Source organism: Dermacentor andersoni, chromosome 1 (assembly GCF_023375885.2).
Source record: "Dermacentor andersoni chromosome 1, qqDerAnde1_hic_scaffold, whole genome shotgun sequence".
NCBI lineage: Eukaryota > Metazoa > Arthropoda > Arachnida > Ixodida > Ixodidae > Dermacentor > Dermacentor andersoni.
Window position 1 is genome coordinate 96,007,170 of NC_092814.1, and position 26,956 is coordinate 96,034,125.

General features: G+C 44.3%; 1 protein-coding gene across 1 annotated transcript in view; it reads left to right on the top strand.

The window, feature by feature from the left end:
• The window catches only part of LOC126543284 (uncharacterized), a 98,679-nt gene that overhangs the window by 55,807 nt on the left and 15,916 nt on the right, over window positions 1-26,956 (top strand). The window contains exons 8-12 of the mRNA XM_055061813.2: window positions 4,604-4,667; window positions 4,871-4,942; window positions 6,936-7,138; window positions 13,514-13,622; window positions 18,041-18,133. Coding sequence (XP_054917788.1) covers window positions 4,604-4,667; window positions 4,871-4,942; window positions 6,936-7,138; window positions 13,514-13,622; window positions 18,041-18,133 — 541 coding nt within the window. The remainder of the gene's footprint in view (window positions 1-4,603; window positions 4,668-4,870; window positions 4,943-6,935; window positions 7,139-13,513; window positions 13,623-18,040; window positions 18,134-26,956) is intronic.

The window sequence follows — 26,956 nt, forward strand, 5'->3', positions numbered from 1 at the left end:
CCGAATTCTCTGGCTACAATTTGCAAAGTGCAATATTTGCTGTAAAGTTTAGTCATTTATGCATTTCAATTTCTCATGCAAGTAATGGGCGCCTTTGAGACATTCAGTGCGAGGACAATTATGCTATTTGCTCTAGATTTGTCAAAATTATCCATGGTTAAACAAAGCAATTGCCCACTATTTTGGCTGTTTTGAGCACAACTTCTGAACTTTCTAATTTGCATGTTTGGTTCATTTAGAATGCACTAGTCTTTCTTAACTTTTATAAACAATTGAACTCAAGCAGATGCAGTCGAAACCTGTTACGTAGCAGCAAACTGGCGCAGGAATTTCAGGGTAGCATCACCAACAGTGTTCCTTTTTTGCCTATTGTCTGCCTCTTCTTATGGTAATAGTGGTCCGTTTACTATTGAAGACGCAAGATTTGCTGGTAAATGCAGCTTAGTTTAGTATTCCTTTTTAGGGTCCATTTAAGATGTTTATGGGCAAATCTTTTGTGCACTGTGCAAGGAGCTACTTCTGCGGGTTTTATTCCCCAGTTATATATGGTCATGAAAGTTCCTTGTACAAATTTCAGATCTTTTCATGTAAAATTGCGGAAGTACGCTGGTGGGATATATTCTTCCCACCGCCTAACATAGTCGCACAGAAGAAAAAAGATTCCCGTTGCTCCAGAAAGTACACCACACTTAAAAGATGCATTTCTATGGTTCAGAAAGCAAGTCGCATTCTTAAAGGGCAACTCCGGTGTTTTTTGTCATTTTCTTGTCATTTTCAAATGGCATAGGCAGTGCTGTCACTGGTACGCTGGTGGGATATATTCTTCCCACCGCCTAACATAGTCGCACAGAAGAAAAAAGATTCCCGTTGCTCCAGAAAGTACACCACACTTAAAAGATGCATTTCTATGGTTCAGAAAGCAAGTCGCATTCTTAAAGGGCAACTCCGGTGTTTTTTGTCATTTTCTTGTCATTTTCAAATGGCATAGGCAGTGCTGTCACTGGTCGGGTGGTTCAGTTTGCTTAGAAATGCATCAGTAATATTAAATAACCAATAAACGACATATCGAAACCAAAACGGGTAGCTGCTTCGTGTGACGTCACGATGAGTAGACATCATCAGATCCTACACTACCACAATGTACACACTCAGAACCTGTGCTAAACATGCAGTATACATGGTGCTAACGCTAAAAATCAAAGCTGATTATATTTATTCATTTTCAGAAAAACTAGATCACTTGCAGCCATATTGTTTGGTGCAGATAATGAGTGCAAAAGAGAACATATATTAAAAAGTTTATTAAGATCAATGGACATAGAAAAATCGCTGGAGTTGCCCTTTAAAGGGGCCCTTAACCACATTGCTTTGAAGCCTGAAAAACCCTTTAAATGAGTATGGTATCTCCCCAAAACTTATTACCGAAATAACTTCTTCAAAAAGACCTAGTACGAGCGTAAGTACTTCGAATAAGGTATTTACCTTTCCGATTTGCCCTCAGTGTCTTTTGTTCCGAAGCAGCAGAGGAGTGCCGTCAGCGATAGTAGCGATACCTCGCCTATGGCATTACGAGTGGGCTCATCACGGCACCCTATGGCGGCTTTGATTGTGCTACACGGCTACGTGTACCTATGCGCAGCTGTAGTGCACAGCAGGGCTGGAGTGCGCACTCGCCTGCTTCAGCCTGGCTGTACTGCATGGTGCAGACTGGCTTTGTCCTGCACGGATAGTAGACAAACCTAGATTACGTACTTACCATATTTACTCGCATAATGATCGCACTCGCGTAATGATCGCACCGCTAAATTTTGTCGTCAAAATTTGATTTTTTTTTTTCCCATGCAATGATCGTATTCTGCACTTGTCGCAGCGATATGTCATGTGCCAATTCTAGCTAATAATGATCGCGCTTACCATCTGTCGAATGCTACGTGAATGACTCTTGAAGACATACCAAGTGGTTTGCACGCACCGAACATTCTTAAGCAGATGCCCTATTTCATTCCTTTAATCACTTTCCGCACTTCCATAAAAAAAAAAAAAAAAGCTACAACCAAACTTGCCTCTGCTTCATTATTTGTAGGCTTCATAATGGTTTTTGTCAACAACAACAACATAACGGGTGCCTTTCGATTCTTCTCATCTGCACTCATGGGTACGCAATAAATCGCAATCGGCAACGATAGTGGCCACGTTTACACTGATACATTGGAAGTGTACCTTATTAATACGCCGATGCTTGTAATGCAGTTAAGATATTCGCTCACCCTTAGTGGAAACGTGCCGTATTAGGATAGCAGTGAAAACAAATGCCGCAGTTTCCGCAGCATGCCCGCCATGTGTTTCTATGTCACTGGCAGCTAAGCATGCCCATCTGTTTCTGTCCCCTCAAAGTGGACATGGCTACGTTATTGTCGCAAACTTGCCGATATTAACAATAATATTCATTACTGATATGGAAGAAACTGTTTCAATGCGGGTAATTTACTCGCGAGAAGAAAAAAATAATCGCGTCCGGCTTGCTCCTCCGGCCGCCATTTTTGTTTTGGTGTCCCGCACTCACAGCGGCAGCCGCCTGCTGTCATCGCGCAGCAAATGTGGGATGAAAAAAGAAAATGTTTCTTTTCGTGGGAAATTTAACCCGCGTGATGATCGCACCCCTGAATTTGCGTCAATATTTTTTACAATATAGTGCGATCATTATGCGAGTAAATATGATAGTAGAGCTCAATACAAAGCATGTCTAGCCAGGAGTAGCTGGGAGTGAGCGTGCACTGGCACCCCTCGCTTGTAGGTACTAACCACTATTCATTGCGAGGCACTGCAAGCACAGCGTACGTGTGGTCTGGGCTTAGATTTTGCATAGTTTGAGGCTAGTTTAGTGTTCCAGACTGAACGAAATCAGTGAGCTGATGGTTAGAACATCCCGATAAGCAGTGTGGCAAGTTTCATTCCTACGTGGGCGGGCACAGCTGAGCGTGAGCGGACTATTGACTGCTTGCACGTCTTGATGCCAGCTATTCGTTAATAGCAGCTGGTATGTGAAACTGCTATATGACGAAACATGGCAGGGCCTCAAAAAGGGTGAGAGGGCTTCTGTGAATAGTTTGAGAAAAGGTGACTTCACGCTCCACTTGTGAGCTGCGTGCACCACACATCAGTGCAAAATTGGGCAGAGATGTGCACAGCAGTTTACGCTGTCCTTGAATGTGCTTTTTCGCTTAGCTCGAGGGATGGTTCAGGACCCCTTTAAAGAACAGCTCTTCACTTGCCGTGATCTTCCCGAGGCAGGGGTCTGCACCAAGTGGCACAGGGCAGCCCTGGCAAATGTGCTGCATCTGCTTCCCTGCAGCCTTCATGTTTGCAGTGCTGGCACATAATAGTCGCAGCGAATTGAAAAGAAAATTGCACGTTTTCGCACACATTCCGAAGCTGCCACTCACGTAAAATGATTCTGTATCTGACAGCATTGCTGATATCTGCTCAAAGTGCAAGATGTGCTGTAGATCCATTTTTGCAACAGAGGACACCACTGCATTTTTACTTTCTTAATTTTTCAAAGGTCTTTATAGATGGTGACACATTCCTGAATTCGGAATAATGCTTCCCACTGCCTTGTTGAGCACATAAAGGGTTAAATGGCTGAGGTTTCATCTCTTAAAGTCAGTGTGGATTTTCGTTCAGCCTTTACTATAGTAAAAATGTTCACTTTCAAAAGGAAGAAAGTATACCTTTCCTGTTACAAAATATCTTCAGTTTTATTCCTGAAAGATGTGCAGGTTCATTGTATGGGAATATAAGTGATGTTTGGTGTTTCTGTAAGTGAGCTCAGCATGCCCCCTTCTCCCCCCCCCCCTTTTATTTTGTGAATTAATCTAAAGCACTACTGGTCTTGCTGGCATGTCGGTGGTTCATACTAGGAGATCGCACACTAGAATGTAGCTTGGCAACTCCACTTACACACTGCACATCATAAGCATATATATTTAAAATGCTCGCAATGGCTAAAGCAGTGAATAAGGGTGCCATGGATAGCCAATAACTGAACTAAGCCACTGAGCTAATTCACAGCAAAAGAAGCAGCCTCTGGAATTGAACCACCAAACTCTCATTTGCCTTATTGGCAAGTTTTTCTGAATATTGCTTTGTTGTAGCCTCAACGATTCTATAGACTCGCCAGCAGGCTTATACATACTTATAATCCTGTATTTAAGTGGAGAGCTAAAATACAGAACACCGACCAAAATGGGGTTGTCAAAAAAATTTCTTAAACGAACAAGGCTTCCGTGTGCAAGGCGAAACGTTTAAAAATTTTTTTTACAACACTGTTTTGGTCGGCATTCTGTATTTTATTCTATTATGCTGTTTCTTTGACCAGACGAGATTTTGTCACTCTTAATTTCAAGTGGGGAGCTATTTGCTGAATAAACATATTTTTCAGTACTCCTGAAATTCTACCTGAAACGGGCGCATTTAAACATTTTACCCACTTGTCAATCTATTTTTAATCTTCTAAACCAGTGCTGTACTTTTTTCCTGCACGACCAGTGTTTCTACATTTTGTCTGGTTTGTATGAACAACATCATCTGTCTTATGTTCCAGTTTACCCTTGGCTGGTGACAACAGTGAACTGTTGATCAACCTGAGCCCTTCTAACAACAGTAAGGTGAGGTGCCTTATAATATATATAGTAAATCATGATTGTTTGGAGTTAAAGTAAATCTGTTTGAGCTACAAAGATTTAATATATATAACTGTGCCTCTGCACTATGTAGTATACTTTTTGGTTGCTATGAAAAAATGGATGTGCATTTAGTGTCGTAGGTATGAATTGCACACTTTTCTTACCTTGAGCTTCTGACCTCATAGGACCTGCTGAACTTTTCAACGCCTTCGAAAGGATCAGTGTCTTCCCCCAAAATTCCAGCAGCTGTTCAAGAGGCGAGTCTCTCATGTCTTTGTTGCATAGTGAAAACTGGTGCTGCAGTCTCTTATCTTTAATTTGTGACATGTAATCTTTTTTTTTTTTTTTTTTTTTTTTACTGTAGTCTTTGGGTGTTTACTACTCACAATTCTATTACTCCTTCATAAACCAGGCCGCATAAACCAGGCCGCATAAACCAGACCGCATAAACCAGACCGCATAAACCAGACCGCATAAACCAGGCCGCATAAACCAGACCGCATAAACCAGACCGCATAAACCAGGCCGCATAAACCAGACCGCATAAACCAGACCGCATAAACCAGACCGCATAAACCAGACCGCATAAACCAGACTGCATATACAAGATGCAAGGCTATTCAGAGACTTGTTGCCTTGTCACAGTGGGTCAGTGGGACTGTATGCTATATGCAGCAAAGGGTTGCAGGATTCACGTTTGGCCATGCTATCTAGGAGTCAGTTCTATTATAAGAATAGTGCTAACATGAATGTGCTGCAACTTCAGTGTGCATTAAAAGACTAAGCATGTTTGATGCCGAACAGGCACCACAGTGTAACTTGACAGCCTAACGACATGTATGCACATTAGCTGCAGGAGTGCTTTATATTTATTCTGATCATGTTTCCATGTGAATAGCAATTGTGAATGGCACATCTTATTGTCAGTTGAAATCTGTTATAACTACAGTTGAATCGCAATAATTCAAACAACTCGAAAGGGCCCGAAAATTTGATAGAATTAAAGGAAGCTAATTGAATGAAGGACGCATTGAATGAAGGTGTGTGGCTTATGGTATTCGCATATAACCCGCACCTCAACTTTGAAATTTGTGGTGCATATTATATGTGCCAAAATAAGGTACTTGCAACGGGAGCAGCAGCTGGTATGTGGCCGCACTGCCGGGTTGAAAGCGCTGCCGTGCAAGTTAGCGCGCTGCTGAGAGCACGGTTGATGGTGCAATTTGTTCAAATGAATCGTCGTAAATGGTTATGAGTTCGTATTACCGTGCATTTACGCACATTTAAATGGACATAACTTTTATGGGACCACAACATCGGTTCGAATAAATAGAAAGTTCAAACTAAGCCGGTTTTAATAAACGCGATTTCATGTGGGGCCTCCAAGATTGTCGGCAAGGTGCTGGGCATGATGCTGCTGATAATTTGCGGTCATGCTCTGTTAACGTCAGTGAGTCAGAAGTTGGCACAGAAGGTACCATGGTCATTCAAATAGTTCTGGATAAGTTGCGTATACTGGTAGCATCAATGAGTTCTGTAGCAAAATTCAGGAAAAACTTAGTTCACAATGTTTTACATCAGGCATATTTTTCGTGTAGCTGGATATGTTTCCCAAGTATGCTAGACAGACACTTATTAGTTAAGGTTGTATGTGATGCTCCTGTAGAGGGTTCTCACATAGTGTGTATTCTGAAAACTTGACAAAACTCACTGAAAGAAAGAATAAACATTTTAAATTCATTCAGCAACTGTAGTCTTTCCATAATTCTGCAGATGCAAGAATTTTTGTGAAGCTGTTCATTGGACATAACTGGCGCCTGAAAGGCGCCAATTATGTGACCTCACCGCTGGTCTGCTGTAAACACTGAAAAATTTAAATGAAAAATGAGGTTTCTGAAAAATTGGCAGTACCACAGGGGGTAGGGGAGCCTTATGGCATTTAGTCTCATAGTGCAAAATTCAGTGTGCCCCTTTCCCCATTTTATTTATTTTGACAATTTTTATGAGCAAACTTTGCAAGATACCATATCAACGGGAATATAGGTCTGCCCGGAATATAGGTTGACCCCTGACCTTGGTGACATGTATGCTCGCAATGTACTCTAAAGACTCCTATATAAAATGAGGGTAGAGTTTAGTTCCCCCCTCTCTCTCTTTATTTTAGGGATAGATCTCAACATATATTCTGGTTTATACTTCCTGTTGAAGTTTGCTTCTTAAAAGTTGGTGCGGTTTTGGCATTTGTTTCAGGAGCAAATGTTTTCGGAGAAGGAAATGTCACAGGCGCTCAAGTACCAGGAGCTGATGTTTCAAGAGCGCCTGCTTAAAAAGGACCAAGATTGTGTTCGACAGCTGGATTCTGTTCGGCAAGAAATGGAGAGTTACCGTGGCAAGCTTGGCGAAAGCCAAAAGCTTTGCCAGATGCAAGAAAGAGCTCTGCAGTGCCTTCAAAAGTGAGGCTTTCCGATTTGTCTTCTGCTTTAACCCATGTGCACATTTGTGCATGCTAGTACATGAAAATGAAAAGCACTGATTAAAACTAACATTTAAAATATGTCTCATACATCTTGTAGCATGTCTGATTGGACCTGTACTGCAAGTTTGGATAAGTGTACGGTGTTTTAGTAAAATGAGTTGGAAGCTACATGGCTGGATGTTTGCCCTTGCAATGTCAGCTTGTCTTCATGTGGCGGGTTTACTTCTTCCATTGGTTTCGCAATGTTCTGCATCAGGCCTATATTTAATGTGTTTGGATAGGTGTTTTCTAATTATGCTACACATGAAATGGTTGATACTCTCATATCTGACGTTATTATGGAGTTCTCACATTGAGTCCACTTTCTGTAAACTTAAGAAATTCCCTAAACTGAAATTTTTTTATTTGTTCTGCAGCTGTACAGTGTTCATGATTCTCAAGGCAGAACAAATGCAAGGAAACCAAATTTTCAATGGAGAGAATTCGCACCTGAAGTGGCTAACCTGGGTCCAGTAATGCTGCCGCAGTAATTGGAATTTCTTGGGCTTGGGAAGAACGACCAAATTACTATACAGTAAAACCTCGCTTATAATGAATTTGAAGAGGGGTCATAATTGCTTCGTTATAACCATTAGTTCATTATAGCCACTATCCATTTCTATATAGACCACAATTACCAAGCAAGAGAGGATGTACTCACCAGCGAATCTCACACCAGCCTGCCACGCTAAAAAGAAAACTGCTGTTGCACAGAATAAAACGAGCGAAAAAAAGGCAGCAAGGAAATGCTACTTTATTCACGCCAAACGGCTCATCACTAATCTATCAACAGCCCACCAGCTGGTGACTCGCTTCGCAGAAAAAAAGTCCTTGATAGATTTTTGCCGCGTCTTCGTCAAGCGAGTGATGGCTTTTTGAGCTGCAGCCGCTATTTCGAGTCCGTCCTCGCCATCATCGTGAGCGCCAAAGAAGCGGGGCAGCAAGCGGGGCAGCAGGTCTGCCGCATCCAGCGCTTGTGCGGGTGTCTGTACGTCAGGTTCGCCAACATTAGGCTCCAAGCTGTCGTCGACACACTCATCACTGTCGTCATTAGGCACTCCCGTCACCGCGTCAGCATCTGAGCTGACTTACGTGCAGAAGGTGTCGCAGTTGGGCACAATGCCGGCGTCAAGGAGAGCGTCCCACGACGCTAGGCCTTCGTCGCCCGTGGCACCCTCATTAGCAGCAGCACTGAGATCTTTGCTGTAACTGCTACTGCTGACGCCAAATGAGGCATGCCAGAAGCAATTGGTGATCGTGCTTGCCGGTACAGCCATCCAAGCAGCCTGTGGCATCTGGACTGCCATGTACAAGTCGATCGTAGACTCGCTTCATGCTCATATCGAGCAGAATCTCGTCGATCACACGCTTGTGCTAGGCTGACTAAGTCCATGATAACTCCTTCTTGGTCGAAGGGTTGCACAACTGCAGTGGATTTTGGGGGCAAGAAGCATAGCTCGATGTTTTTGAGCACAGCGGCAGTGTGGTGGGCCATGCAGTTTTCCAGTACGAGGCATATCTTCCGGTTTAGCTTGCCCAGCCGTCCAACTCCCGCAGCCATTGTGCAAAAATTTATCTTGTCATTCAAGTCTTACGGTTGGACACATAACTCACTTGGAGCTTTCGTTTGCCTTTGAAGCATCGTGGTGACGCACTTTTGCCGACCATGAGAGCTGGCACCTTTTCCAACCCATCCATGTTGGCACAAAGCAACACGGTTATACTTACTGCCCTGGCAGCGTTCACCTTTGAGGGCCAAGGTCTCTTGCGGCAGCATCTGATAGAACAGGGCTGTTTCATCTGCGTTCAACAAATCCTTGGCACTGTATTTTTCTAGCAGCTGTCCAATGTTTGTCTCCACCCACACCACTACAGCTTCGCAGTCGACAAACTGCACTGCTGACAGCCCTGCCGACGATGTTGTGGCACTCCTTGTAACACTGCAGCCAGCTGACACTCGCCGCTATTGCGACTCGGGGTCGTGGTCAAGATGGACTCTTGGAGCCGACGAAGAGGAGACGAAAAGCTTTATACAGTATGTACAATATAGCAGGTAATACTGCTGGTAATAGCGTGTAATAGCATAAAGTAGCGGAGCTGAAGAGCGCACCAGACCGACGGGGCGGCTGGTGGTGACTCTTTTCTAACAATCGCCTGGCTCTGCCTTAAATCCCTTTGGGTGTCCCATCGTCGGCAGGACCGGTGCTGGACCGGTGCTGGCATGAACCGTGTCGATTTCCTCTTGTCAAAGAAGTTCAAGCTGCAGAAGACCGGTCTCCATGGCAGGGGTGAGCAGTTCTGTGGAATTCTGAAGGCTGCCAGTTTATTTGTCATGATGCTCTGTGCCCCTGGACAACTCAGTTCGACCCAAGAAAAGGGTTTGGCAGTTTCCTGCAACTTTGCCGGTTGTCACCAAGGGCAACCATTTCCGAAGAACGAGGTGGAAAGGGAGGAGCACCCGTTGCCTTGATGTAGGCGCTGCCGTGTGGCACAACACCACAAAATCATCATGCCCCATAATGCACGCGAAGTCCCTCGCTTTATGCTGCAACAGTGCTCCACTCACAGGAGTGCCGCTTGCTCTTGCGTCCAAAAATCACTTGAAGACCGCCTTCTCTATAGTTTCGAAAGCGGATCCTGCAGCTTCTTTGTGTCGCTTTTTACGCCACATGCGACAGCGCTGGTGACAGTTTCTTTACTGCTCAAAATTGTTGACAGCTTGCTCAATGCTATGCCGAAATCTTCGGCCACTTTTTTCTTATTCACGCCGGACTCGACGGCTTTCAGCATAGCTACCTTGTGCTCAATTGATATTGTTTCGCGCTTCCGTTTGGCCACGTCCATCTCCTTTCTCGCAGCGGGAATTAGCACAAACGAACCGATAGAAACACTGATATTGTTGATGCGCACGGAGGTAACGACAAGCAACAACAAGCGGAAGAGAAGCAACGCAGCGGAAGAACAGGCGGGTCCACCAGTTTCACAGGAAAGGGGAGGGCGGGAGACGCTCACTGGAGACGCAAACGTCGCACGCTATAAGACCTGACCAGTACCAAAATGGTCAGTAAATGCTCGTTGTGGAAGAAAAAAATTGTCGACGGTTACGTTACTTCCCAATACAAAATTTCAGCACAGCTCTTCAGCTGTTTCAGCTTTTCTATATACTGAGGCAAATAATTCGAGCAAGACATGTATGTACAGTTACAACTTTTTATTCTTCACTTCAAGAAACACTCCACTCTCAGTTCTTGGATTGTCTGGTCGGAGAAATAGGTGGATATATGCTAGACTTGCTGCACCAATACCTCGTTCGGCGTAGCGCACCTCTGGATTCTGGCGGCGACGGCGCTGGGCCTCTGCTCTGGCAGCTCGTTTATGGTGTATCCACATGACGGACGGCTCCGCGCAAATCTGTGCCGCGGACGCTTATTCCGCCGCCCGTCCGGCTGCGAAGCGCATCCAGACGACGGACGGACTGAGTAGACGACCGCGCCGAAAAAATAAAGATGGCGGCTACGCCCGAAGCGACTGCCGTCCGCCTCGAACCTGTCAAGTCGTCGTCGTCCACTGTGTGGCCTGTAACTTTCAAACTGAGGATTGTATTTGGTTTAAATTTGTGTCCAGAAGCTTCGACAGCAATGTATTCGTGATGAGTGGACACCGTTTCCGAAAGAGATACTCAGATTCTCGGTGTGTAGGCTTAGAGTGGCTGTATTGGCTGAACATGGCCTCGAAGATGTTGCGGCGGCCCGGGCGGATCTCAGTGGCATGAATTGCTTGTTTTTACTCACTCTAGATGGCGCCATCGGTGTAACAAAGACTTTGTCATAGGTGTTTTCACTGAATGAAAATGGAGATCGAAAGGAAATGACGGTCGGCCGCAATGGCTGTTGTTTTGTCCGAATTGGACACGAATGGTGTCAGCAGCGATGAAGCTGTTTCAGAAAGATCCCAAAGCCGCGCTTGTTGCCAGACTGTAGAGCATGCTAGGCTAAATCCGCAGCATTCGACCCCCAAAATCCGGATGCAAAAAATAGCTCGGCATTTTCCGTCCATGGGGGTCGCGGACGACGCGCGGACGGCACAAATCCGTGACGCGTAGTCACGTGATGCGCAGTCCGTCGCGAAAAAGACTGATTTCGTCCGTCGTGTGGATCCACCATTAGCAGCAGCGGCAGACGAAGGACCTCCGCCGATTCCCTCTCTCATGGCTCAGAATGAACTGGTCGATAATAAACTACTTATATAGGCAGACGGGTTATAATATAAACTGTCTGCGAGCCTTGGACAATCCGTCTGGTGCGGAACATTTCGCACCAGCCGCTGCAAACGGAGCTGCGCTTAGCGCAGGTGCCTCGCTTATCGGGAAGTTGTGGGAGGCAGCACGTAGGAGCCTACAAACGTTCCGTGGCGAAGAGGTGGCAGCGACTGACTGACGCCACTGGCGCTGCTAGCGAGTCAACTGAAGGTGGCTCTGCGTTTCGGCTTGTGAAGCGCACACCGTGATCCGCTGATACAGAGTCGGTGCTTCGGCAACCGGAGAACACCGCACGCTCTCACGTGGTCGCAGCCATGGAGGAGAGGAGGGGGAAGGGGGTACATGCAGTGGCGAACGACAGCGGCTATGCATTTCGGCTTGGGCAGCAGCACATCATCGAGATCAGTCACAAACGAGCCGGCACTCTGATTGTCGCCGCACATCGGTGGCATTGGAGGAGAAGCGAAGAGAGCAAGGCTCGCGCCGTGCGTGAGTGATGGCACCAGGAGCGCATGCAGCTAGAGCAGTGTGCTGGCCCCAGCTACAGAGCTGGTTATGGCGAGGCACGACGGCGCCACAAAACGCAGGAACGGGCGCCAAAGAGCTGCGCTCTATAGAAAGGTTCGTTATACCCATTGCGAAGAAATTTTAGCTTCATTAAAACGAGGTTTTCAATACATGGGCATCTATTGAAAGTTCAAGGGGAGTCACTATTGCTACATTATATCCAGTCGTTCGTTATATCCTGTTTAGTTATAACGAGGTTTCACTGTATAGCTACTTCGTTTCCGGTGTATGCTACAGAAAACCTGTTGTCACATCTTCCAGGAAAGCCTTGACCATAAAGTTCTGTGGCTAACTGCAGTGAGTTTTCTTGCACAATGCTTAAGGTGGTTACGAATCGGAGCTTTTCTTTAGTAGTGTTCCGGCATGGATACAGTTTTTATTCGAAAGGAAGCTATTTTGTGGCTTGCGTCATGGCCTGGATGTAAAAGTGCTGAAAACATAGAAGAGAACATTGATATCCTGATTATGCCGCCAGACCCAACCGAAGATATGGATGAGGAGGAAGGTGACAATGACAGCACCGATGCTTTCACCGTGATTGATATCTGTGGCTGGTGTAGGTTAGCAAACCCTTGCATTGTTTCGCTGAAATGGTTTCATTGCACTAGCATTAAGGGCACCTTAGCCGCACTCGCGATGCTGGCGTTGCTCTTGCCATGCTCGATGGGTGTCACTACATGCGTGTTTGGACGCTCGTGGCGGACGGTCAGTCACTACCCCAAAAAGTTGGAAAGCAAGTGTGATGCCGATTTTGTCGCACCCGAGCATCATGGAGAGGTAAAAGTGCACGGCCACATTGTGCTTTGAAAAATGGGGCTTCAAAAAAATTTCATACAAGGAGGTAGGAGCACAATGACAAGTGCCTTGGCCATTGATATCCCATGTGCCCAGTGTACTAGATTTAGTACACCATTGTAAAGAAGCAATAAATACCTCGATAATTTTTTGAAGATGTGGTATTTGTGTTATTCTGTCACTATTTACAAAATTTGATGAAAATCGTGCGAGAAGATTTATCCTGGGTCATAATGGGTTAAACCTGACTACATAGTTGCTCCAAACAGAAATTGCTAAACATAGGGTAAAAAATTGATAAACATTTCTGTTGAATTCATCTCATTATCTTTTCAAAAGTTGTGCACTTCAAAAATGATAGACAAGGCTATGGACAGCACATTGTGGGAAGAACAAAGTGACAAGCACTCGTGTGATGTTGACGTGGATGACAGTGGTACATAAGGTCATTAGTATTTGATGTGCTATGCACAGCCATCAAAAATATTTGATTACTTTTGCTAGTGAAAATATGATTCTTCATCTTCCTACATGATGTAGCATGTTTACTTGGAGTCCAAGCAAGATTGTCAGCCCTACTGAATACTTGCCATTATTTTTCACACCTTATGATTATGAACTTAGATGTAGCAATGGCTGTTAGGACGGGGTTTTTGTGGGGAATGTACATGAGGCTTGTGTGTTACTTGGCAGGGATAACGAAAACATGCTGGCAACCCTGCAGTCCTTCACCAAGGATATTCAGAAAGAGCGTGCTGAGCAAGAAGACTTAATGCAGAAGGTTGTCAAGGATCGTGACCAGGTATGTTTCTATGTGCTCGCGACGGGCAAAAAAAGGGGGGGGGGTACTTTCAACTGAAAGCCGAAGCAAAACGGCAAAGGAAGGACCACAGCAACAGAGAGAAAGGCTAGTAACGTTAGCCACAAAAGACTAATTCTGAGTGTTTTGAAACCACTTGCACTTCTCTCACAATGCAATTTTAGGACACTTTTGTACCTTTTCCTAAACACATGGTGGGTGTATGTGAACTAAATTTTTTGAACATTTAGTTGGTGGCCTCGTACAACATTGGAACTAGAATTATCCGCATGTTAATGGGAGTCAGTGAACAAATAAAAAACGTCATAGTGGCAGGTGCACTATGTAAGAAAAAAGTTCACTGAAATTTCTTTACGTCTTGACGTATTCTAGTTCCATATGTGTAGCTTACCGTTATGCTTTTTGCGAAATTTAAAAGCTCTGCAACTGAGTTTTCTGAAAAATGAAACTAACTGAAATATGGTTTCATAAAGATTTCGAAGTCATAAACAGAACTATTACCGTAATTACTTGCATAATAATCACACTCATGTTATGATCGCACCCCTGAATTTTGTTGTCAAAATTAACTTTTTTTTCTTTTCCGTCTAATGATCGCACCCCGAACTTGCCGCAGCGATATGTCGTGTGCCAAGTCTAGCTAATGATGATCGCGCTTACCATCTGTCGAATGCTGTCGAATGCTGTCGAATGCTACACGAATGACCTTAAGACACACCAAGCGGTCTGCATGCACCAAACATTCTTAAGCAGATGCCCATTTCATTCCTTTCGTCACTTTCTGCACTTCCATGGAAAAAAAAAAAAAAGCTACAACCAAACTTGCACTCGTGGGCATGCAACAAATTGCGAGCGGAAACAATAGTAGCCACGTTGATACATTGGAAGTGTGCCCTATTCATATGCCGACGCTTGTAACACAGCTATTCGCCCACCCTTAGCGGAAACGTGCCATATTAGGATAGTAGTGAAGACAAATGCCGGAGTTCTCGTATCATGCTCGCCAGATGTTCTTATGTCACTGGCAGCTAAACACGCCCATCTGTTTCTGTCCCCTCAAAGTGGACATGGCTACGTTATTGCCGCAGAATTGTCGATATTAATGATATTATTCATTACTGATACGGAAGAAACTGTTTCAAGGCACGTAATGCACTCGCAAGAAGGAAAAACATTGCGTTCGGTGCGCTCGGCTTGCTCCGCTGGCCACCATTTTTCTTTTGGTGTCCCGCATACAGCGGCAGGCGCCTGTTCGTTGACCTGTTGTCATCCCGCTGCAAATGCCGGATTAAAAAAAAAGCAGTTTTTTTCTTTCTTTGGAAAATTTAACTCTCATAATAATCACACCCCGAATTTGCATAAATTTTTTTTACAAGAAAGTGATATCATTATGTGAGTAAATACGGTATACCATATGATAATTTTAAAAGCACAACTATGTGCATGGCTCTTCTGATTGCAATTGTTCCATGCCACCTTTCAATTTCTCGTGCCACCTTAATGCATCAAATACCATAGTGTTTAAATTCATTTTGCTATTGGCGACGACAGTGGCAGCTTCGTATGGCGCGGTGGAACATGGCCGTGCAGATGCTATCTTGACAGTGATCTCTGGTGGGTACAGAGTCTAGCTGCACTCAGGACTGATGGCTTCGTGTGCACTGTGTTCTTGCCGCTTAGTTTACGTTGAAGCGAGAGACAGCACAAAAGGCAATTTGCTTGCTGCTGCTGCCACTGTTTTCTCATGCCAGCATTTTGATGGTGCCTGTCTGTGGTTATTGAACAAGATGTGTTCATGTTAGCCTGTGCACACGTGACAGCATGCTTGTTAACGGTTAAGTGAATGTTTACAAATTTATATGGCTGATAAAACCACTATCCGTATAGCTGTCTGATAATTTGCTATCACAATAAATGCTGCGACTTTTTCTTGGCCTCTCCAAAGGCATGATACAAGAAAAATTAATTATTGCTTCTCACTTATGAAAATGTACTTGAGCAAATAATTACGAGTTGTTTCTCTTGAATATTCTTGAAGCCTTTCCCTACCATGAAAAAAGAAAATTGTACCAAACTTACTGGAAATTTTTTGCTCAGGTCGTAGAGCTTAATAATAAAATGGCACCACTACTTCAATTCAATGGGGTTCCTTTATTTCACAAATTCTGTAAAAAGATATGTTGAAGAAGGCTTCGCTGCATGGCCCTGGTGTCTTGCAAAAAGCGTTTTGCAGAGCTCAATACACTGTGAAAAAAAGAGTATACGAAGAAAAAAAAAAACGGTGCTAAAACATGCACATGAATAGTGACTTCTTTTATGCAACTCGTCAACCAGTTAGTAGGCAGTCTTCATATGGTAGACTTACAGGCAGCCGCAAGATCCTTTGGGCCATACATAGAATAGTCATCAGACTCCTCAGATGAGAACACATCACTTTTCATTTTGGAGCAAAACTCTACAGTGCTGGGGTCTAATGAGTTGTCAAAATACTTTCTTTTACGTGCGCTTTCATTGCCTCGCTTCAAGGAGGCAACCATGCTTTATGCGAGGATGTCGGAGGCGGCAATACAGTCGCCGACCGTTTATTCGGACCTCACGGGGACTGCGGAAATGTCCAAATAAACAGGTGTCCGAAAAAGCAGATTAAGAAAAAAATAGAGATCCGTTATTTCCACGCACTTATTCAGGCTCGGCAGTAGGCTTGAAGAAATTGTGAATGCGCCGTTGCACGCTGTTCCGTTTCTGCGCAAGCAGATCAGCCTGAATCTCGGAGAAGGTCGTACAGTCACTATAGGCGGCTGAAAGCACAGTCACTGCTTGTACACGCTCCACATGCGACGGCAGCATAGCACATGGTGCATTATCTTTCGACTCGGAGTCGTCGTCCGGCAGTGCAGCAGAAACCTGACGAATGATCTTGCCGTCGTCGAGTTCTGCACATGTCAATACAGCAGTGTCAGCACCTGTGAAACTGTCAAATGAGGCGGTGTCCGGAATCGCAATGCAACCACTGTGCAGGTCTCGGCAGACCATTTTCGGCGTCAGTAGGGAGCACGTCGGAAGGCGAAAAATCCTGGGCCTCCTGGCTCCCGCTTGCCGGCATTTCCCAGCGCAGTCTGCGCGGGCACTGTTGGCGCCATTAGACTCTTGACGCAATCTTTCCGTATGCCGCGTTGGATCACCGCAACCTAGACACAGCACACAAAGCAAACATCACCACGCCGTTACGCCGGCACCAGTCGCACAAACGAAAAACGTGGCCTACTCGCAGCGTCGTGCACGAAGAAAGAAACAAATCGGCTACTGGATTGTCTTGACATGGCTGAGTCGGCAGCAGAGCTGGTGTTCTTTTCCTTGTTCTTTAGAATCTTCGAGATGGTTGATTTAGACACATTGTTCTTCTGCACCAACACACAGTTTTCAGCAGCTCGAGACACTTCCTTCAAAATTGCTTGCTTCGTTGCAATGTTCAGCACTTTTCGTTTCGTGACTGTTGCAGGCACGGCATTCTCGTCCGCTATGCTGAATTAAACTCGGGCTCGACTAAAACGAAGCGAGGAAGCATGGAGACGAGTGTGGAGAGGCCTGCCTCGCGGTAACGGCCAAAAACAAAACTTCAGAACTTTAGCCGGCGCCGTAGCACACTCATCAAGACAGCGAGGGAGTTGCAAGAAAGAGTGAGAAGAGGGAAGCGGAGTTGCAAGGACAGGCGGGAGGGTGATCTTGGAAGCCACACACCGACACTCGTGGGCAGTGCGTGACGGCGGGGAGAGTGTAGAGGGGGGATAGTTCGCCTCTGAGGAAGCTTGGGAAAACAGACCGCTTGCGCAAAGGGGTTGGAAGTCATCGTCATTTTGCATTGCGGTGGTGGGTTAACGCCGTTCATTTGCTGTAACGAATCGGCAGGGCTCAAAGACGTTCGTTATACGTGCAATATTGTGCCATTGAAATAATGTATATTTTGACGGTCACACGGCTCTCATTCGTTTTAAGCTAAAGTTCATCTTAAGTGGGGCCGTTACATGTAGGCTGCTGGCATGAAATAAAGGTTGTTGTTATCGAGCCCACCATCGGAGTCTCCACTCAGTTCTTTCCTGCGGCTAGTCCGGCTGTGCTCGGCACATGGCCACACTCGTCAGCTCACCCTCGCACGCATTTGTTCGCACATATGGTGCTTGGCGACAGTGTTATCACCCTTGGACTTCATGCGGAACATCACGGCGATGGCAAAAATGCGCCTGGAGAGTCCGTATAGTTGTTACTGCAATAAAAGTTGCAATTTTCTACTAGGATTGTTGCTTGTGAAATGGCGATATAGCAACTGAAATTTTGTCAACTTTCATGTGCCTTATGTTCGCATAAGATTATGGAGTTCTAAAGACTTGACCATTGCTTTGCAGCTTGCAGAAGATCTGCAAAATATGGAAATGACTTTTGCCGACTTCCATCGTCGTTATGAGAAAGCCAAGCAAGTCATCTCTGTTATGAAGGAGGTACTGTTTCTTCGCCTTCTTTGTAATCTGATTTGTTAAAAGCAGTGTTTTCTTTTGTTACTATTTTGTTAATTAGCAACATGTCATTTATTTTACCTTTTTCTTTTCTTCGATTGTAGAACTTTTAACGGTTACCTTAACAGAATGCTCAGACAGATTACCAAAGTGATGAAAAATGTACAGCTATGGAAATGCTGTACCTATTGTACTATGTTGTGCCAAATGATCGAGGTGTGCCAACCTGCACCAAAACACTAATTTTGAATGAAGTTAACAAATTTATCAGGATGTACATATTCAGTGAAAACACCACAGCCGTAGCCATGCTTTGGTTACCGTTTAGCCCTGGAAACCAAGCCTAAGCAATCCATTTCAACGTCAGTGTCTTAGGAGTGTGTTTGGTGGTGCATTGTAAGTTGGCCGTGTGGAAGTCAAATTCATAATGCATTGTATAGCATAAAACGATTGTTTTATAGTTTGTGTTCGTGTACAATGCGAGCTAGCTGATTTCAACTGGTGCTCTTCTTTATGTGGCAGTCGGGAAGGAAAGCCACGCTCTCAGCTGAATGAATGTAGCTCAACAGTTTCGTTATGCAATTTAGCACTCGCTTGTACTGGTAAATCAGAGTTGATTAATGGCCAGTGTTCCAGAATACGTGTGCACCACATCTGGCTACCGGGATGTGGCATGCTGACAAACGACCCGCTTGCTCACTTCGTGAAACTGCTAGGCTACAAATATCTGATAGCAGCCTCAATCAGATTTCGACACCAGCTACACTATTTTCCACATGACTACACCCACCAAAAAATCGGACTTTTGCCACTGCAGAATGCAAGCTAAGGGTGCAAAATTTCGGTTTTAAGCCGCTTTCACATGATGCGATTTTCATAACACCGGAAGTATGTTTTTGGTCGCATGCGACAGAAATCACAGTTGCTGACCCCCCCCTTGTGGCTGCAACCAGCCAGTTGGTCGCACCAATCGTTGCGATTTTTCGTCGAAATTGCACCAAGATTCGCAAGAGCTATATTGCAGTTTGTTTTGGGAATTGGCATTCGTCACTCAACACAATGTTTATAGGCCCCCTTTTATCTATAAAAGGGGGGTCAAGTGGCCTTGAACAGTGAAACTAATTATTGTGCAAGCTTTGCTCTGCCTTATGTCCAAAATTCTACTCAGCTGAACTTGCTCCCACTCATGTCCACCAAAATTCTACTCAGCCATGCTCGCACTAACTTGGCTTCACGGGTTGGTCCAAGTCTTAGCGAGCTGACATCTGAGCGAGTTCACTGAGCTATGTATACATTACATGACATTAATGTTGTGACCTATGTGGTGCATAAACAAACGTTGCATAGGAGTCCGTGTTACACCGGATGAAAATAAAGGCAATTGTACACATTGCAGTTTTACGGAATTTAATTGGTTGTTGCATAAAACCGTCATTTATGTTGATTCCGACAAGTGCATTGGATCTGCACCATATTTTTTGCCGATGCTGCTGGCTGTCTTCACCATTACTGGGTGGCCATATTTTGTGCATTTCAACACAGTTGAATAAATGACTGTGGTGCAATGTATTTAAAGAAATGCTTACATCACTGCAAATACAACACTCGCAACATGATACAACACATGCACATAAGATGCACAAAAATGTTATAACATGTACAGACAGAATTGCAATCCAGCCGTATTGACCACCATCTATTGCAAAAAAAAAGCACAGGCCAACACTGCAATGAGACCACGCATGATCATGCCACTTGCCATGTCCATGGGCTATAGGAGAAACATACGTGAAACCTAGCAGTTACCTCTAGGTGGCAGCTACAGACGCCGTTGCATTCCACAGCTGGCCACTCAACCACTCAAGTGTGTTTAGTCTACACTATAGCATACTTTTTTGTCTACATCTTAAAGGGTCCCTCAGCAGGTCTGGCCATTTTGAGCTGACAAGTGCTGGGCATACAATGCACACTAATGATCGTGTTTGCAAAGAATTACATCACGAAGGTCTGAAATTTCAATCTGAACGCCGTTTTCCCTTTCCCTCACGGTGACCGCGCTCCAAGTGTGATGGTGATGTACTCATGTCCCTTCCCCTATGTACCCGTGTCCTCAGTGTGACGTCGCTCGTGGTGACTTGGGACTTCAAGAATTATTCAAGGCAACATCTGTTATTTGTGTAATCTGTTGCTTGAATTGACAAATTCAAGTTTAGAGAAATAGTAAAACACACAAACGGAATGTCTGCGTGTTTTTTACTTAGCAGCGAAGCAAGAGAGATGTACTTACGCTTCGTCTGCTTGTTCTCGCAGTCGTGCAGTCGTGTGAAGGGACCGAAACTATGCCATTATCTCCCGTGTTCCAGCGCGTGATCATGTTTTGCGATCCACTTGCTCTGCCTCAGTATTCGTGTAGCACTGAATTATTCCGCTAGTCATGCGTCCTTGCGTACAGTGCGCAAAATTGTGCGCTGTGCAAAAATGAGACAAAAATCGCAACGGCTTGCACGCAACGCCATCAGCGGAAGTGCGCAGCGCTTCAAGAAAAAAAAAGTTAGGCGGGGCCCGTGACGTATGCATCATGCGATCCTCAAGGTCTGGTATGGAAGAATGCAGGGAAGGAATTTTGTTTGCGGAGGTTAGATGGGGCGAGTGGAGAAAGTGTCTCGCTTGGCAGTGGAGCTTGCCGCCTGAAATCATGGGTTCGCGGCACTGAAATATTTCGATCTTGGCTATTAATGAGCCGATCTGAAAAACTTTTGCGGCAGAACGCTCCCTAGAGGATACGTACCAACTTTCAGCGCATAACCAAAATTTGCTGTGGGGCCTGGTGAGAGCCCTTTAAAAATTTAATGTGGTCTCCTAAAATTTAATCTGGTTTGGATTCTGAAAATTTAAAAGGTAGACAGTTTTATTCCATTGTTATTCATGAAGAAAGCTCTTTTAAACATGAAGAAAGCTCTTTTAAAAGCTTAGAGGGTATTGTCCCTGCTCAACACTTTCCCTCAGAACAATATGTAGTACGCTGTTGGGATTCAAGCAGCTTTTCAACAGCAAGAAAGGAAAGTCTTGTAGTATGCCATTGGGATTCAAGCAGCCTTTCAACAGCAAGAAAGGAAAGTTTTGAGCATTGGGTTAATGCAGGAAGTTCATGCAGGTATAAAATTGGGCTAATACAATCCGTTTGGGAATACCAGATTAGATTGTACCTTGATGCTTTCCTTGCACTTTCTTATTTTGGTCGAATAATCTAGATTGAAATTGCTTCTATTAGCATACTCTAACATTGGTCTAATACAGGTTAAGCATATGACTAGCTTAACAGATTGGGATGCTTGCTTTAATTTCCAGTAAAGGAGCCATAACATCTAATCCGGTTGCATAGGTTTTTGGTAATGTGGAGTTTTCATCCCCACCTTAAGATATTGTACTCAAGCAGGTAGAAGCACATGCATGTCAACCAGATTGGCTGATAGTTACGATAGCTTCCTACTTTATGCTTGACACTACGAATACAAAATTCAAGCGCTCTATTTTGTTATTAAACAAACAAATGTATACTCCTAACAATATATTTGGTGTTTCCTGTGAAGCTATGCCGCCGCGCTATGTACTGTAGCATATTGATTTAAGCTTCTTCATACATATTCATAGTATACTAACAGCACGAGACAGGACGAGAAAGTAGACAATGCCCATGTCTGTTGCTATGCACACAGATTATATATATATATATACATATATATATTATACACATACATACATACACATACATCACTAACGATTACGATACTACCTAACGCAAACTTTGAGTTTAGGTGTTTTGAATTCGCAATATATTGTGGCAAAGAATTTGATTCTGAACAACAGCGTGCTCTTGGTGGCGGTGCTGAGCCTCTGCTCGGGCAGCTCATTTGGCAGCGGCAGCAGCAGACGAAGCATTTCCAGTAGTTGTGTCGCTCATTGTTAAAAAGAAAACGTGAATACGGGAACACATGACTTGTGCGAAGCGCATTCTCTAGTGGCAGCATGCGCAGTGCGCAGTGGGTCCGAAGCCCACACCAGTGCTTCGTTTCCGCGCTTGCCACATGTCTGGCCGCTGCCAGCACTCTACTTTCCTTCTCACCCTTTTGCCATACCCTCCTCTCTGCTTTTTCCCTCACACCTCTTTGCTCTCATTGTTTTTTTTTTTCATCCCCAGCTGTCCCATGTCCTCTGCTGAGAGACAGTTACTGCACTGCACTTTACCCCAACCTTTCCTTCCCATCAACAAGAATCTCCTTCTCTCTCATCCCCAGCTGCGCGCCGCGTTCACTGTCATCTTTCACTATGCTCGTTCGCTCAGTTGCATGGGATGCCGACGCTCGCCACAGGAACGGCTGCCTAAGAGCTGCACTTCTAAAATTTTGTATTGTCTGCTTTTACGCCTTTCAAAATATTCAGAGAGGACTTCTATACATAATTACAGCACATGCGGCCATGTTAAACAAACAAGAGTAATGCTAAGATTGAAGTTCACAACAAAAGTCCATTGTACGTTCAGTGATCGCACAGATCATTTGCGGCTTCCTTCAGGGGCAGACGTGAGCTTTCGGGTTGGTGCTTGCTGCCAAGTTTGGTGCAAGGATATGGCTAGGAGCAGGAAATATTTATGTACAATGACAAGCAATGTAACACGTCACACATAAAGCACGGGTATCACAAGGGTCTCTGCGCTGACATGACTTTGTTCAAACAGAATTCCAATTACTGCATATGCGATCAGGATAGCTATATTGGCTTGTTGATAGGTCTGCTTGTAATTAGTTGTCATCATCATCATCAGCCTACCTTATGTCCACTGCAGGACGAAGGCCTCTCCCTGTGATCTCCAATTACCGCTGTCCTGCGCCAACCGATTCCAACTAGCACCCGCGAATTTCCTAATTTCATCGCGCCACCTAGTCTTCTGCCGTCCTCAACTGCATTTCCCTTCTCTTGGTACCCATTCTGTAACCCTAATGGTCCAACGGTTATCTAATCTGCACATTACATGGCCTGCCCAGTGCCATTTTTTTCTTTTAATGTCTATTAGAATATAGTCTATACCCGTTTGCTCTCTGATCTAAACCGCTCTCTTTCTGTGTCTTAAAGTTATGCCTAGAATTCTTCGTTCCATCGCTCTATGTGCGGTCCTTGTTCTCAAGCTTCTTTGTCAGTCTACAAGTCTCTGCCCCATGTGTCAGCACCGGTAAAATGCACAGAGTATATACTTTCCTATTCAATGATAACGGTAAGCTCCCAGTACGGAGCGCATGATGTCTGCCGTATGCGATCCAACCCATTTTTATTCTTCTATGAATTTCCTTCTCAGGGTCAGGGTTCCCTGGGATTAGTTGACCTAGGTAAACGTACTCCTTCACAGCCTCTAGAGGCCGACTGGCTGTCCTGAACTCTTGTTCCCTTGCCCGGCTATTCTTCATTATCTTTGTCTTCTGCATGTTAATCTTCAACTCCACTTTTACACTCTCTCTCTGAATAGAACAATGTCATCGGCAAACCGAAGGTTGCTGAGATATTCGCCGTTGATTCTTACTCCTAAGCATTCCAAATTTTACAGCTTGAATACTTCTTCCAAACACGCATTGAATAGCATTGGAGAGATTGTCTCCCTGTCTGACCTCTTTCTTTATAGGTATCTTCCTACTTGTGAAGAATTAAGGTAGCTGTGGAATCTCTGTACAATCTGTCACAATTGGTTGTAGCGCAGGCAGATCAGACAGCACGCAGCGGTGAACGACCAGCTGCAAAGAGCAGTATGTGTCCTCCGTGTGTCCTTGCACCGAACTTCAGCAACCGCTGTTGTGCAATGAAGCATTTTTAAGTAGTTTAAAGCATTTAAAAATGGTTGTCACTTAGTTCTTCATTGTGTGTGAATATGTTTAATTAGCTCAGTTCACAAACTCACCTAATCGATAAGTCAGTGAAAAAGTTGTGGAGGACATTAAGCAATGACCGACAACTGGATTTAACCCCACAAAGCCCATCTTATCATTTTTCGTAGGCTGAGTTTCATGGCTAAAGACTGATGGAAGTGCTGAAAACCCAATGTTAAAGCCCATACTAGCTTTTTTTGTATGCTGGAGGGAGTTTTCAGTTGTGGATCGTTCATGAAAATATTTCCTAATTAGATTTTAATCGATTATTTATCTGTTTTCTTCATATAGATATAATATCCGTGAACAGAAATAAATGGTAACAAGTTATTTTAATTTGCTTTGATGTGAAATGGTGTTCGGGCTTTGTGGGGTTAAAGCAACCTAGGGTTCATGTGGACCTTTTTTCTAATGAAAATGAAGCGCAATATTTAAAAATATATATATGCTGTGAATCTAGCAATGGTTCGACGTGCCAGATTGCATAAAATCTTATGGGATCTCAAACATGCTCTTGGGCATTTATTGCACCTTTGATACACCAATGCCAGCTAGTCATATCACAACCAACAGGGTATTGAGTGAATATGTTTGGCCTCATGCTGGACACAAACACCTAATGGTTTGCATGTACAGTCATGCATACAGAGGCGCATTCTAACAAATCAAGTTCGTCCATCCTGGTGCCTTGCTCCAAAGCCTCGCCAAACGGTCTGACAGGAAGTGTGTAGATAGGCACTTCAAGTTCACCCGCTCTGCCGACCCAATATCCAAGGAGGAACAGCATACTCCAGTGTGGGCCAGAGTAACCTTGCTGTTGGGTGGCGTTAGCAGCGCAACACCTTCGCCATCTTTCATACTAATTTGCAACTACACCGACCACCGGCAGTGTCCAGCTACGCAGGCTAGCCAGATAACAGGAGATGCAAGAGCCATGCGGGGAAAACATCGGAGACACGTGAGAATCGAGCATCTCCGCAATCTTTATGGAAACCTCGTCAAATTTGGGAGCTCTGAACGAGTGGCTGCGCTCTTGACGCGTCAGCAGCTTTTTGCATGCATATTCAGTCCTTATCTTATGCGAAATAGAGCAATCTTGTAATGGTTTGCTTTCATAACCATTACAAGACCATGCCCCTGGTTCGCACATGTGTAATCTACACAACGCACTAGACAACTTATGCGTCTAAGACTGCTAATAATATTGGTACGGGGACGCATTGTCACTTGAAATTTTTTTGATCACTTGTTTTTTTCCAGAAAAAGACCACATAATACCTATTGTTTGCTTTATGCACTCATGTTTGTCATTTCTCGACGTTCTCCACAACCTTTTCATTGGAACTTTATCAAATATGTAATAGATGTTAGATAATTAAACTTAATGAGTTGCTTGTGCACAATGAAAAGAAAAACACGATAGCATTAACAAGACTATCAGCATACAGTGTGCGCAGCTCTCTCAGAGCCCTCAGTTATATTTTTCTTGGCCACATCTATTTGGGTACATCCATTATGTAACTTGATAATGGTTTCTGAGAAACCCTTATGGGTTTCTTTTGTAGCTTCATGGCTACAATCGTGTGAATAGGAATTTTTTCCTCATGAACCTTCCTCCACTTTGTTGCCTTCCGCAGAACTGATTTTCTGTACCTTAATAGTATTTTGCAAAGTCAAAGAACATCTGTTCTTTATATGCCTCTACTTCACTCATGTTGGGCTTTGTAATACTGCTCCAAAATGCATATCTACTGCTGCATAATAAACAATTCGTGCTCCAAACCTGCTCTAAATTAACAAATTTGCTGCTTCGGGAGCTGTTCCAAGACTTGCTTTGCCGCTTCCATCCCCGAATGGGTCACATTTACCTAGATAATTTCTCCTTGGGAAGTTGACAACTGTTGTGGGGTCGTTGGCATGGATTATTTTCTATCGTCCAGCAAACAAACTGACTGGGAGAGGCCCATAATGTGGGTTTCATGTGTGTAGTACTTTCATTGCACAGCAATAGTGTGTGGAGGTACAATGTGGGCTCTATGAAAGCTTTGCTGACCTAAGCTTACTGTCATCCTGGTGCTTCGTTCTCAAGCAATTTTTGTACGTGCATTTGTAAGCTGCTGCATAGTGATTCTCGGTTAACCATGCTGTTCTGTAGAGGGTTGCTTGTGGAACTCATTTGGGCAAGGAAACCACCGTGGATGTCATCATTTGCATTACCATGTGCTACAAATTGTCATAGTGGGGGGCTTGTCTGTTGGACACAAACCTATTTCCTTTACCTATTGGGAGGCTAGGTAAGGTTGGGGATAACATTTTAGAGACTATGGTCAGCTGCATGTATGAATTCATGCTCTGTCAACACCTACAGAAATGTTTCCAGTTTCTTTGTGTGAGCAAACTTTGTTCACATGCACTGACCTTCCCTGTAAAGCTGCTTGTGCAGAGTGAAAAGGGAAATCTATGAAATCAAGTGTATTGTAGTGGCATGCATACCTATTCTTCACATTGCTTGATCAATGGTTTTATAAGTGCAATTTCCCAATTGTCCTTTTGTATTTTATCACCTTTGTACATCATATGTACAGAACACACTGCTCAACTGCCCAGCCTTGGATGAGTGTGTGCACAAGTATTTTTTGCAGCTAAGCATGACTGTGTTTTCTTTGGAGACTAAGCCTGTGTGGAGGTGCTCAAACTTGTTGTGGCATTGTATACGGCGAGAGGTATTAAGCAGGCAGTGCCGAATGTGCCCAGACTAACTGTGTTGAGCATTGGTCTCGTTTAATTAGGCCTTGGTGAGTGTGCAGGGTCAGCCTATGGCTTAAGCCCATCATTGCACATGGCCACAGAAGACTTTCCTTATGAACCTGAAGAGACTGTGAATAGCTATTTTGCC